General features: G+C 42.4%; 1 protein-coding gene across 10 annotated transcripts in view; it reads right to left on the bottom strand.

Annotated features, from left to right (window-relative positions):
- The window catches only part of pcm1 (pericentriolar material 1), a 239,363-nt gene that overhangs the window by 198,256 nt on the left and 27,216 nt on the right, over positions 1-13,891 (bottom strand). For 7 of the 10 annotated variants that reach the window (XM_085970813.1, XM_085970779.1, XM_085970788.1 and 4 more), the window contains 3 exons: positions 13,648-13,764; positions 13,178-13,360; positions 4,428-4,605 (listed from right to left, as the gene is read on the bottom strand). In XM_085970813.1, the coding sequence (XP_085826939.1) occupies positions 4,428-4,605; positions 13,178-13,360; positions 13,648-13,764 (478 nt within the window). The remainder of the gene's footprint in view (positions 1-4,427; positions 4,606-13,177; positions 13,361-13,647; positions 13,765-13,891) is intronic. The other 3 variants (XM_085970806.1, XM_085970823.1, XM_085970820.1) reach the window with 1 other exon arrangement.

Here is a 13,891-nt window from a genome sequence, read left to right as displayed (position 1 = left end):
TAGAGTCATAGAGTCAGAGTTTTACAGCACAGAAAGAGGCCCTTCGGCCCATCGTGTCTGCGCCGCCCATCCATCCCTGTCCAGTCTAATCCCATTTTCCAGCATTTGGTCCATAGCCTTGTATGCAATGGCATTTCAAGTGCTCATCCAAATGCTTCTTGAATGTTGTGAGGGTTCCTGCCTCTACCACCCTTTTAGGCATTGAGTTCCACATTCCAACCACCCTCTGGGTGAAAAAGTTCCTCCTCAAATCCTCTAAATCTCCTGCCCCTTACCCTGAATCTATGCCCCCTTGTTATTGACCCCCCTACTAAGGGGAAAAGTTCCTCTTTGTCTACCCTATCTATGCCCCTCATCATTTTGTACACCTCAATCAGGTCCCCCCTCAGCCTTCTTTGCTCCAAGGAAAACAACCCCAGCCTGTTTAGTCTTTCTTCATAGCTGAGGCGCTCCATCCCAGGTAACATCCTGGTGAATCTTCTCTGCACCCTCTCCAAAGCAATCACATCCTTCCTATAGTGAGGCGACCAGAACTGCACACAGTACTCCAGCTGTGGCCTCACCAGCGTTTTGTACAGCTCCATCATAACCTCCCTGCTCTTATATTCTATGCCTCGGCTAATGAAGGCAAGTATCCCATATGCCTTTTTAACCACCTTATCTACTTGTTCCGCTGCCTTCAGAGATCTATGTACATGTACACCGAGGTCCCTCTGACCCTCTGTACTTCCTAGGGTCCTACCACTCATTGTGTATTCCCTTGCCTTATTTGTCCGTCCAAAATGCATCACCTCGCACTTTTCAGGGTTAAATTCCATTTGCCACTTTTCCGCCCATCTGACCAACCCGTCTATATCGTCCTGTAGCCTGAGGCTTTCCCCCTTGCAATTTACCACCCCACCAATTTTCGTGTCATCTGCAAACTTACTGATCATCCCTTTTACATTCTCATCCAAATCATTTATGTAGATCACAAACAACAAGGGACCCAGCACCGATCCCCGAGGTACCCCACTGGACACAGGCTTCCAGTCACAAAAGCAACCTTCGACCATCACCCTCTGCCTCCTGCCACTCAGCCAGTTTAGGATCCAACGCGCCAAGGCACCCTGGATCCCATGGGCTCTTACCTTCTTGACCAGTCTCCTATGCGGGACTTTGTCAAAAGCTTTACTGAAGTCCATGTAAACCACATCCACAGCATTTCCCTCATCCACCTCCCTAGTCACCCCCTCGAAAAATTCAATCAGATTTGTCAGACATGATTTACCCTTGACAAAGCCATGCTGACTATCCCCGATTAATCCTTGCCTCTCCAAGTGGAGACTAATTTTGTCCCTCAGAATTTTTTCCAATAATTTCCCTACCACAGATGTTAGGCTCACTGGCCTGTAATTCCCTGGTTTATCCCTGCTACCCTTCTTGTATAATGGTACTACATTAGCTGTTCTCCAGTCCTCTGGTACATCCCCTGTGGCCAGAGAGGTTCTGAAAATTTGTGTCAGAGCCCCTGCAATCTCCTCCTTTGCCTCCCACAGCAGCCTGGGATACATCTCGTCCGGGCCTGGGGATTTATCCACTTTTTGGCCTGCTAAAACCGCTAGCACCTCCTCCCTCTCGATGCTAATATGTTCAAGTATGTCACAATCCCCTTGCCCGATTTCTATGTCTGCATCGTCTTTCTCCATAGTGAACACAGATGCAAAAAATTCATTTAAAACCCCGCCTACATCATCTGGTTCTACACACAGATTGCCACTTTGGTCCCTAATGGGCCCTACCCTTTCCCTGGTTATCCTCTTGCCCTTAATATACTTATAAAACATCTTAGGATTTTCCTTTATTTTGCTCGCCAGTGTTATTTCATGGCCCCTCCTCGCCCTCCTAATTTCTTTTTTAAGTATGCCCCTGCACTTTTTATACTCCTCTAGGGCTTCTTCCGTCTTTAGTCTTTTGTAACTGCCAAAAGCCCCCCTTTTATTTCTAATGCATTTTTGTATCTCCCTTGTCATCCAAGGTTCCCTTTGCTTGTTGGTCCCACCCTTGACCTTTACAGGAACATGTTGGCGCTGTACTCTCTCTATTTCCCTTCTGAAAGTCTCCCACTGTTTTGATGTGGATTTTCCTAGAAGTAGCTGCTCCCAGTCCACTTTGGCCAGATCCTGCCTTATCATATTAAAATCGGCCTTCCCCCAATTTAGAACCCTTATTTCCGGGCCGTCTTTGTCTTTTTCCATGACCACCTTAAATTTCACCGAATTATGGTCACTGTCGCCAAAATGCTCTCCTACTGATACTTCCACCACTTGCCCGGCTACATTCCCCAGAATTAGGTCCAGTACCGCCCCCTCTCTTGTAGGACTTTCTACATGTTGGCTCAAAAAGCTCTCCTGGATGCACTTTAAGAATTCTGCACCCTCTAAGCCTTTCACACTCTGACTATCCCAATTTATATTGGGAAAGTTGAAGTCCCCCACTATTATTACCCTATTATTTTCACACTTCTCTGAGATTTGCCTACATATCTGTTCCTCTATCTCCCCCTGACTGTTTGGGGGCCTATAGTACACTCCCAGCAAAGTGCTTGCCCCCTTTTTGTTTTTAAGTTCTAAAGGGTTGTTCTCCTTAAAGCAGATTTGATGGAGGTGTTTAAAATCATGAGGGGGTAGATAGAGAAACTGTTCCCATTGGCAGAAGGGTCGAGAACCAGAGGACAAAGATTTAAGGTAATTGGCAGAAGGTCCAAAGGCAACAGAAGGAAAACCTTTTTTACGCAGCGAGTAATGCACTGGAATGCACTGCCTGAAAGGGTGGTGGAGGCAAACTCAATCGTGGCTTTCAAAAGGAAATTAGATAAGTACCTGAAAGAAAAAAAACTGCAGGGCTACGGAGAAAGGGCGGGGGAGTGGGACTAGCTGAAGTGCTCTTGCAGATAGCCGGCAATGGCTCGACAGGCCGAATGGCCTTCTACTGTGCTGTAACCATTCTATGATTTTGTGTCTCTGTGTAGGACATTAAGACAATACACAGCTGCTCACTTTAAGGGGAGCCAGCAGCATACCCACAGTAACGTTGATTTTCTGTACTTATAAAACAATTGCATCAGGAATGTTCTCATGTTTTGAGATGTTAATGCAATGTGAAGTTGCAGCCTTATATTACAGCAAGCTGTTTTATATGTAAAGTAGGTGTCAAAAACAAAACAAAAAATGCCAAGTCTACCTTTTACATGTTTCAATTTGAATGGCAAAATTCATTTCTAACAAAGTGGAAAAGAACTCCTTTTCATTTGTGTGCTATATTCTGCCTGGACTCAGAGTAATTTTATAAAAGGTGAAGGGCAGCACGGTGGCATAGTGGTTAGCACTGTTGCCTCACAGCGCCAGGGACCCAGGTGCGAATCCGGCCTCGGGCGACTGTCTGTGTGGAGTTTGCACATTCTCCCCGTGTTTGCGTGGGTTTCCTCCGAGTGCTCCGGTTTCCTCCCACAGTCCAAAGATGTGCAGGTTAGGTTGATTGGCTATGATAAATTGACCCTTAGTGTTAGGGGGATTAAATACGTGGGGTTACAGGATAGGGTGGGATATGTGTAGGGGTTACGGGGATCGGGTGGGATATGTGTCGGTGCAGGCTCGATGGGCCGAAATGGCCTCTATCTGCACTGTGGGGTTTCTGTGATTCTGTGAAAAGGTGAGGTCAACCCCATCCTGTTTCACTAGATTCCACTTCCCTTGAACTATTTGCTTGCCATATCACAGCACTGAGACAGAACTCCGTGGGGTAGAAGTGACTCAATTAAATGATTCTTGGAAAGATTATGATTTCAGGCTCTGCAGAAAAAAAAGTTTGACTAATTCAGTTACCACAATCCATTGGGCTTAACTATAAAATGAACTAAAAATCACAAAATGTGATTATCAAACCAAAAATCCTTAACTCCTATGTAATAAAAACTGAATTTACTTGTTCCATCAACTGATTATAAAACTACTGTACTACACAAAAAGATGACTAAATGCTATGTGGTATATAATGGTCTAAGCTAAAGCAACTATGGAATTAAACCAAGGAGTCCTCTTTCCCCTCTCAACAGAAGTTAAAATTATGTCCTCTTTAGGGGATAGCTTCTCTTTCTAATTTGTTTCTTTACATATCAGGGAGCCACTCTAGTGGATTAAGTTACGGATGCATCCTGTAGCAACTCCACATAATAGCACAGAATTAAAGACATCAGGCAGGTTAAGATACCCATCCGGAAGCATCTCAATCAGGAAAAAGTAAAGGCTGAAATCAGGGATCCCCACTCTTCCCTCCGCTCATATTGTCTTTCTCGTTTATTGCAACTTGCTCACAAACACGGCAAATAAAAATTTTCACTGCAGAAAAGTATACCAGTTAATGCACATTAATATTTGTGTCAGGTATACCAGATTCATCCATTCCAACTATAGTCTGTTCTGCTTTGTGCTGTAGTGCCAGAAGTGCAGCCTGTCTTCCTTGCAGTGTCCTTAACTGTTCTTGTTGTTCTAACATTCTTTTCAGAAGTTCATGTTGCTTTTTCAGATTTTCCAACTCTTCTTTTGCATCTCGATGCTGATCATCTTCCTGTAAAAAACATGTAAATGTCCAATTATCTTAAAAAGCTAAGTTAAGCTATGAGACACTCAAAACATTCACTAGCAAATGATCTATTTTATTTAACAACATGCAGGTCACAAATAGGTGGTCTTCCAAATTTAAATTTAGATTAAACTGCTGTTGAGCACTGTAGCATACTAGAAGGCAGCTCTGTGCAAGTTCTTTTTCTGATAATATATATGGGGAGCAGGGGTAAAGAGACCAAAACACACCCAAACATCAACTTGGGAAGGGACAGCTGGCAGGTATACTCCTTTATCTGTATGGTCAGTATTCAGGACATACAGCTCATTTAGCCATTTAAGCAGATAGATATGCTGTAAACTAAATTAACTGCCTTACATGATCTTTGCTCTTCAAATTCCTGCATGTATGTTATCTGTAGATCAAATTATCACCAGGAAAAATTGAGGGACATTGGTTCTAACTTTGTTTATTCTTCCCATCACATGCTACCTGGGCTAACAATTTATTTTTGAACTAACAAAATATCACCAAGTACAACTTCATAATACAACTTATAATCGGTCCCCAATGAGATTACATGATCTAGATATATTAAGGATGCTTACGATTTAAGAATCAAGGTGACCAACATGATGACCAACCAGACTTGCTAGCGAAATTAAAGTCCTTGGGATTAAAGGGACAGTGGCTGCATGGTTACAAAATTGGCTAAGGGATAGAAAGCAGACAGTAGTGGTGAATGGCTGTTTTTCAGACTAGAGGGAAGTGCACAATGGTGTTCCCCAGGGGTCGGTATTGGACCACTGCTCTTTTTGATATATAGCAATGACCTGGGCTTGGGTATACAAAGCATAATTTCAAAGTCTGCAGATGGCACAAAACTCAGAAATGTAGTAAACAATAAGGAGGGTAGTAACAGACTTCAGGAGGACATAGACAGACTGGTGAAATGGACAGACACATGGCAGATGAAATTTGACACAGAAATGTAAAGTATTACATTTTGATAGGAAGAATGAGGAGAGGCAATATAAATGAAATGGTACAATTTTAAAGGAAGTGCAGGAAGAGAGAGACCTGAGGGTGTATATACACAAATATTTGAAAGTGGCAGGACAAGTCGAGAAGGGTGTTAAAAAAGCATATGGGATCCTTAGCTTTATTAATAGAGGCACAGAGTACAAAAGCAAGGAAGTTACACAAAATCTTTATGAAACACTGGTTAGGCCCCAGCTGGCCTTAGAAAGGGTGCAGAAGAGATTTACTAGAATGGTTCCAGGGATGAGGGACTTCAGTTATGTGGAGAGACCAGAGAAGCTGGAGTTGTTCTCCTTAGAGCAGAGAAGGTTAAGAGGAGATGTGATGGAGGTGTTCAAAATCATGAAGGGTTGTGATAGAGTAAAGGAGAAACTGTTTCCAGTGGCAGAAGGGCCAGTAACCAGAGGACACAGGTTTAACGTGATTGGCAAAAGAAGCAGAGGTGACATGAAGAAACAATTTTTGTAAAAACGCAGTGAGTTGTTGTGATCTGGAATGCACTGTCTGAAAGGGTGCTGGAAGCAGAGTTAATAGTAACTTTCAAAAGGGAATTGGATAAATACATGAAGGGAACAATGTTACAGGGCTATGGAGATAGAATAGGGCAGCGGGACTAATTGGATATCACTACCAAAGAACTGGCAAAGGCACGATGGGCCGGCTGGCCTCCTTCTGTGCTGCATCATTCTATGGTTCTAAATCTAGTTTTCTTCTATCAATGAAGATGGTCCTTGCAGTTAAAATTAAATAGCTGCAGAAAAAACAAAGTTGTTGAAATATATTGACCCAGAGTTACAGTGGGAGAACAGGAAAACCCCTGTGGAATTTCAGGGCCGTAGCCTTTGGCTGATAAAATTTACCTAGTAATGCTCAGTAAGTAAGTATGGAAGTTATTTGTAGTAGTGGCCTTTTAGATGCAGTCCAAAGTAATCTTCATTTCCGCCAGACACAAAGCTGGTGAGCTTTGCAAATGTACTTGCTCTGTGAACGAAGTTCTGTCTGTATCTAAATTACAACTATATGGCAGAACAAAGGAAAGTATTCACAATACAAATGACATTCAGAGGTCAGGGAGAGACCTGCTGTGCGTCCCAATTATCAAATTCGTCATCCATACTTAACAGCCCTCCTGCTTATTACAACAGTGACTTGTGAAGCAACGCTCAGTACCATGTTGTCAGAGAACAGTTTACAAAGCCTGTATGGGATTATCAAAATTGTACTCTCCATCGATCCATCTAAGTTTTGAATATACTCAGTAACATCCACAGCCCTCTGGGGTAGCAAATTCCAAAGATTCACAACCCTGAGTGAAGAAATTTCTCATCTCAGTCCCAAATGGCCAAGACGCTCTAGCCAGCGGTAACAGCCTCTCCACATCTGTTGTTATGCAAACAGATATACCTCTTGGAAGATAAAATTCCTCCTGCTAATTTTAGCAAAAAAAAGTCAGTGCAAGTACAAAACAGGATACTCAACAGGAGCAATTTCACCCCCAGGTCTCAAAGCACAAATCACCTCCATGTGAACATAAGAACATAAAAAATAGGAGCAGCAATAGGCCACTTGGCCCCTCAAGCCTGCTCTGCCATTCAATAAGATCATGGCTGATCTTGGGCTCAAAGCCACTTCTCTGCCCGCTCCCCATAACCATTCACGCCCTTATCTTGCGAAAATCAGTCTATCTCCACCTTAAATGTATTTAATGACCTAGCCTCCACGGCTCTCTGGGGCAGAGAATGCCACAGATTTACAACCCTCTGATTGGCACCCCATCCACCACATCGTGGATGCAGTGTGTACCGTATACAAGATGCACTGCAGCAACTCACCAAGGCTTCTTCGACAGCACCTCCTAAACCCGCGACCTTTACCACCGAGAAGGGCAAGGGCAGCAGGGAATGCCATCACCTCCAAGTAACACACCATCCTGACTTGGAAATATATCATCATTCCTTCAAAGTTGCTGGGTCAAAATTCTGGAATTCGCTCCCTAGCAGCACTATTGGAGTACCTTCACCACATGGACTGCAGCGGCTCAAGGCGGCAGCTCACCACCACCTTCTCAAGGGAAATTACGGATGGGCAATAAATGCTGGCCTTTCCAGCGATGCTCACATCCCATGAACGAATAATTAAAAAATTATCTAACCATTTTAACATAGAATAAAACTGGCCACCTATCTTGCGAGAACATACATAAGAACATAAGACAGAGGAGTAGATGATCATTTGACCCTTCGAGCCTGCTCCGCCATTCAATATCATGGCTCATCTGATCTTGGCCTCAACTCTACTTCACTGCCCATCCCCATAACCCTCGATTCCCTTACCATTCAAAAATCTGTCTATCTCCACCTTAAATATATTCAATGACCCAGCCTCCACAGCTCTCTGGGGAAGAGAATTCCAAAGATTCACAACCCTCAGAAGAAATTCCTCCTCATTTCCATTTTAAATGGTTGCCCCCTTAATTCTGAAATTATGCCCCCTAGTTCTAGATTCCCCCACAAGGGGAAACATCCTCTCTCCATCTACCCTGTGAAGTCCCATCAGAATCTTGTATGTTTCAATAAGATCCCCTCTCATTCTTCTAAACTCCAGTGAGTATAGGCCCAACCTGTTCAACCTTTCTTCATGAGACAACCTCTTCATCTCTGGAATCAACCTCGTGAACCTTCTCTGAACTGCCTCCAGTGCAAGTATATCCTTCCTTAAATAAGGAGACCAAAACTGTACACAGAACTCCAAGTGTGGTCTCACCAATACCCTGTACAGTTGTAACAGGACTTCCCTACTTTTATACTCCATTCCCTTTGCAATAAAGGCCAACATTCCATTTGCCTTCCTAATTACTTGCATGCTAACTTTGTGTGATTCATGTACAAGGACCCCCAGATCCCTCTGTACCTCAGCATATTGTAATCTCTCTCCATTTAAATAATAATAATTTGCTTTTTTATTTTTCCTACCAAAGTGGATAACCTCGCATTGTCCCACATTATACTCCATCTGCCAGATTTTTGCCCACTCACTTAGCCTATCTATATCCCTTTGGAGATTCTTTGCATCCTCCACACAATTTGTTTTCCCACCTATCTTTGTATCAGCAGCAAATTTGGCTACATTACACTCGGTCCCTTCATCCAAGTCATTAATATAGATTGTAAATAGTTAAGGCCCCTGCGGCACCCCATCTATTTACAGTTTGCCAACCTGAAAATGACCCATTTATCCCGACTCTCTGTTTTCTGTTAGTTAGCCAATCCTCTATCCATGTTAATATATTACCCTCAACCCTGTGAGCTCTTATCTTGTGCAGTAACCTTTTATGTGGCACCTTATCAAATGCTTCTGGAAATCCAAATACACCACATCTACTGGTTCCCCTTTACTCACCCTGCCCATTACATCCTCAAAGAACTCCAGCAAATTTGTCAAACATGACTTCCCTTTCATAAAACCATGCTAACTCTACTTGACTATATTATGATTTTCTAAATGTCCTGCTATCACTTCCTTTATGATGGACTCCAGCATTTTCCCCAATGACAGATGTTGGGCTAACTGGTCTATAGTTTCCTGCTTTCTGTCTCCTTCCTTTCTTAAATAGGGGCGTTACATTTGCAGTTTTCCAGTCTGCTGGGACCTCTCCAGAATCCAGGGAATTTTGGTAGATTACAACCAATGCATCCACTATCTCTGCAGCCACCTCTTTTAAGACCCTAGGATGCAGGCCATCGGGTCCAGGGGGCTTGTCTACCTTTAGTCCCATTAGTTTGCCTAGTACTTTGTCTCTGGTGATAGTGATCGTTTTAAGTTTCCCCCCCCGATCCCAATAGCCCCTTGATTATCCATTATTGGGATGCTTTTAGTGTCTTCTACCGGGAAGACCGATACAAAATATTTGTTCAAAGTCTCTGCCATTTCCCCATTATTAATTCCCCAGGCTCATCCTCTAGGGGACCAACGTTTACTTTAGCTACTCTCTTCCTTTTTATATACCTGTAGACTCTTACTGTCTGTTTTTATATTTCTTGCTAGCTTACTCTCAAACTATCTTCTCTCTCTCTATCATTTTTTTAGTAATCCTTTGCTGGTTTAAAAAAATTTCCCAATCCTCTGGCCTTCCACTATTCTTTGCAACATTGTATGCCTTTGTTTTCAATTTGATACCATCCTTTATTTCCTTAGTTAGCCACGGATGGTTCATCCTTCTCTTAGGCCTAGAAATTCAGTGGGCCTTGCGCCCACTTAGCGCCTAAAGAGGTCTTTTGCGCCGGCGGGGTGGTAGCGCTGAAATTGAGTGCAGCGCTATTGGCGGCAGTAGCCGTTAGCGCTGCGCCGGGACCGATGACGTCATCGGTGTGCGCGGTGGCCCGTAACGCCCCGAAACCGCGCCGATCCCCATATTTATTTGCGCCCGCCTCCTCCGAAGCGGGCGCAAACAGCGAACAGAAAACGGGGCCGTCCTGCTGCCATAGTGGGGCGCTTTAAAGCTGAAGGTGCGGCCGGCCACTTTTTCGGCGGCCGCCTGCCCGCACCTCCTTCCCCGGCCTCCTCCACCACCCCCCCGCGGCATTGCCGTCTGGTTTCCGTGGAGCCCGGCACTTCTCCGTTGTGCCGGGCTCTTTTGCCGGCACTCGCAATCGGGGCTCCGGCCGTTGCAGGCACCTCCCCCTTAAGAGAAGGGGGAGGCCTGCAGTACCGCAGCCTGCCGCACCGCATCGGGTGGCGCTGCGGCAACTAGCGTGCCGATATTCAGTTGCAGCGCCCCAAACGGAGGCGGGCACACCCTGGTATAGCGCCCGCTTCCGAATTGGGGCGCAGAAGACGAATATACGGCGTGCGCTAATGCCTCCCCGCCCAGCGCTAACTTTTGGGCGCGAGCGAGCTGCCCGCGCCCAAGTGAATTTCTAGGCCTTAGTCTTTCTTTCTCACTGGAGAGGAGAGACTTACTGAAAAATCAAGTGCTCATAGCTGAGCCCTAAAATTTGAGGCAATCACGTTCTCTAAAACTGTACTGCACAATATTAATTTTCACTTTTCTGAAGGCCAGCAAGTTGTGAATCTTTTCCCATGAATATTCATAGGGAGGAGGTAGAAGTGAAAGAAAGGAGGCAACAAACCAGTTTACATATGTAACTTTTTTTCTTCCTCCCTATAACCTGAGCTCAAGTCATTTTCTTTCTCTTACCCACTGCCCCCCGCCGCCAACCCAAATCCACAAGCTGAAAACAGACAATGGATATTTTTTTTAGCAGATATAACCTCAGGTCTAATCACCAATTCTTAAACTAAAATTGGAATTTATTCAGTTAATACCTGGCCCAATTTACTGTATCAAGGAACTTTGAGGCACCACTTTGGAAATTCCAGAGGAATCAATAATGCAGAAGATCACTACACAGACAATTATCACCCTAAATTAAACAATGGGAAGGGGATAACTGTAGTACATGAAAACTCAACATTCCTTATTTCAATTAAACCACTACAAAGGGTAAACATACTTCAATGTAACATTGACTCCCCAGTTTCTTCTGTAGGTCTGAAGTTATCAATCAGGCATATACGATTTTAAAACACACAAATATATGAAATTAACTCAAATCATACACAATCATAAAAATTGTTTGTTCAAATTATTTTCAGTTTTGTCGTATCAGATGCAGCCTATCCTTTTCAAATTTATATTTAGAATGATAGTTTAAATGGATTATATACACAGCACTGCGCCAAAGCCATGATCTCATTAAATGGCAGAACAGGCTCGAGGGGCCAATGGCCTACCCCTGCTCCTAGTTCTTATGTTATGTTCTTATGGCTCACTGATGCAGAAAGCATGAAATTTTATAATGAAAATTTTAATTTCAAACTGGAACATCCAGTAAATAATAAGCTTCTGCAATACTATTTAAATTAGCACTTCGTATCTTCAATTTACACCAAATATGGTACAATATATCTTATGTTTAGCTCAATATCTAATTGTCTATTAAAATTTCATAAACAGGTAAGTACATTGTTTCACAAGACCTTCAATGAGTTTAACCATTAAGAGTTCCAGCAGTACAAGGGTTTTCAAAGCTCCCATGTCTGCTTATATATTTTTTTAAATTTTGAGATCATACTGTATGATGTCAAAGTTAAATGTAATATTTCAGCATGGTCATTCTTCCTTTCCAACCCCATCTTTATTACTTTACTCGTCGTCCCTCAATTTTTTTTAAACTTACTTAAACAATTTAGCTTAATTTGTGGTTTTTTTTTCTAAATTAACAAAGCTTTAACACACTTCTACTTATCCATTTTCCATTTCGGGGTGGCATCTACATTAAAAACTCATCTTCAACTAGCTGAAAATGCTAACGATGCATTTTTTGAGTAGCGGAGGACCATAAATGCAGAGACTGACATGGTCAACTTCTGTTTTTTTTAAAAAAGAAAGGATCAAAACAATATCAGAGTTTCAATTGTCTTAGCACACTCATCTAAATTGTGCTTAAATGTAATAACCCAGAGGCCACCATGCGGGAGTGAAGATTAACAATTTGTATCAAACCTATGTCAAATTCTTGAGGTGGCAGTGTTCAAAGAGTGGGCAATTTTCAATATGTTGGGCTTCCTACAAATGTTCCCTGTAAATTCTTTTGGTGCCACGTGGCCCCTTTAAGGGGCTGCGCGGGCCATTCAAAATACCATGTGTGCACTGTTTTCGCATTGAAAAGGCGGCTGTGCGGGATCCCTGGAGCGCTGCAGGTTACAGGGAACATTGCTTCCTACTCCATAGCAGGTAATAAAAATTTCCAACAGGCAATATAGATTTAATCTCCAACACATGGAGACATCATTTCAGTTCTACCTTTCTATTTTGCTGCCAGCACACGCCTACACAGGAAACCCCACATATATCAATATAGGTTACGCCTAATACCTGTTGCAGAAATTAATACCAGCTTTTACAAACAGCATATTCAGATACTCCTTGACTGACTTAATCATTGATGTGAATGGACCAGCTCCTTAAAAGGGAAACTGCAGATTGAAACCAACATCCTACCAGGGATAAAACTTACTGCAAAACTTTATTTGGGGGAAGGGGGGAAAAGGAGTACTTTAATTTGGCAGTACTCACGTATAGCGATGTAACCTTCATTTTTAATAGAATAATGTACAATTCGTCATTGGTGGTGTAGTTAGACTTGGAAAGTTTGACTAAAGGCCTTAATAATAGACATGTTTCTCAGTTCAAACAGAATTTCAAAATGATGGGTTTCACATATCATATTAAGCAAATAACCTTGGATCAGGGTTGTTCTAAATGCTTTTCTAACCCCATAAAATTCAAATCTTAAATCAAATTAATTCAGACATAATTGTAACATGCATTTTAACAATTGCCAAGATTCAAAATGACTTAAAAAATAATGGGATCAGTTTAAAGTGAAAAAGAATGAGAACAAAAGTTGGTTATAAGAGTTGAAATTGTTAATAGATTACAAGTTTCAAGGACTATGCAATGAAATGGTACCTTGGAGGAAATTCCATGCTCCTTGCCATTAATCCCACTATGCCAGACTCTCCTGTCATTCAGACCAAGCCTGTCAGTTTCCCCTTTTGGAGTTGAAGTAACTGAAGAGCCCTGTGCTTGGGAGGCTGTATTTCCTAGCTTGTCCTCAATGCGGGGCCGAACTCTCAGACTACGAGATGCCTCCTTTATTAAACAGTTTAGTTAAGACATTTATGATTAAAATGCTAATGAAACCCAAGACAAACAGCTTTTAAACAAAATCTGCTCTAACTTTAATACCCTTCCTTTATAACAAAAGCAGTATGAGGATAATATTCAGTACAATCTATGTCTCAATACTTAAATCCTGATACCCAAACTTTTTCTGTCTAGAGTAGACTGTGAATCTCTACTATTTAAAGTCCATCTTACAAAACCAGTTGTGTACTCAACTTAGCACTTGCATACATCTTATTCTACTTCCATCTTACCGTTGCATCTGATGCCTCAGACTGAACATCAAGGTTTAGAGATGTGCTATCAGCTACAGAACCAGATCCCACAGCAGAGTCTGTTGTGCCAACTTCATCCTCCTCATTCTCTCTAGCCTGAAACATTTTTTAAAATTAAAGTCAAGTCAGCAGATTATAAACAATAGCAATTACTTTTTAGAAAATATATGCAAGTAAATGTATTTACAGTATATGTATTTAATATGTACTGTAAACTTTATTC

This window comes from Somniosus microcephalus, chromosome 2 (genome assembly GCF_052327205.1).
Source record: "Somniosus microcephalus isolate GS21.2 chromosome 2, FLI_Smic_1.0, whole genome shotgun sequence".
Lineage (NCBI taxonomy): Eukaryota > Metazoa > Chordata > Chondrichthyes > Squaliformes > Somniosidae > Somniosus > Somniosus microcephalus.
Note: the sequence above shows the minus strand (reverse complement) of the source record. Positions and strands in the feature narration are given on the sequence as shown.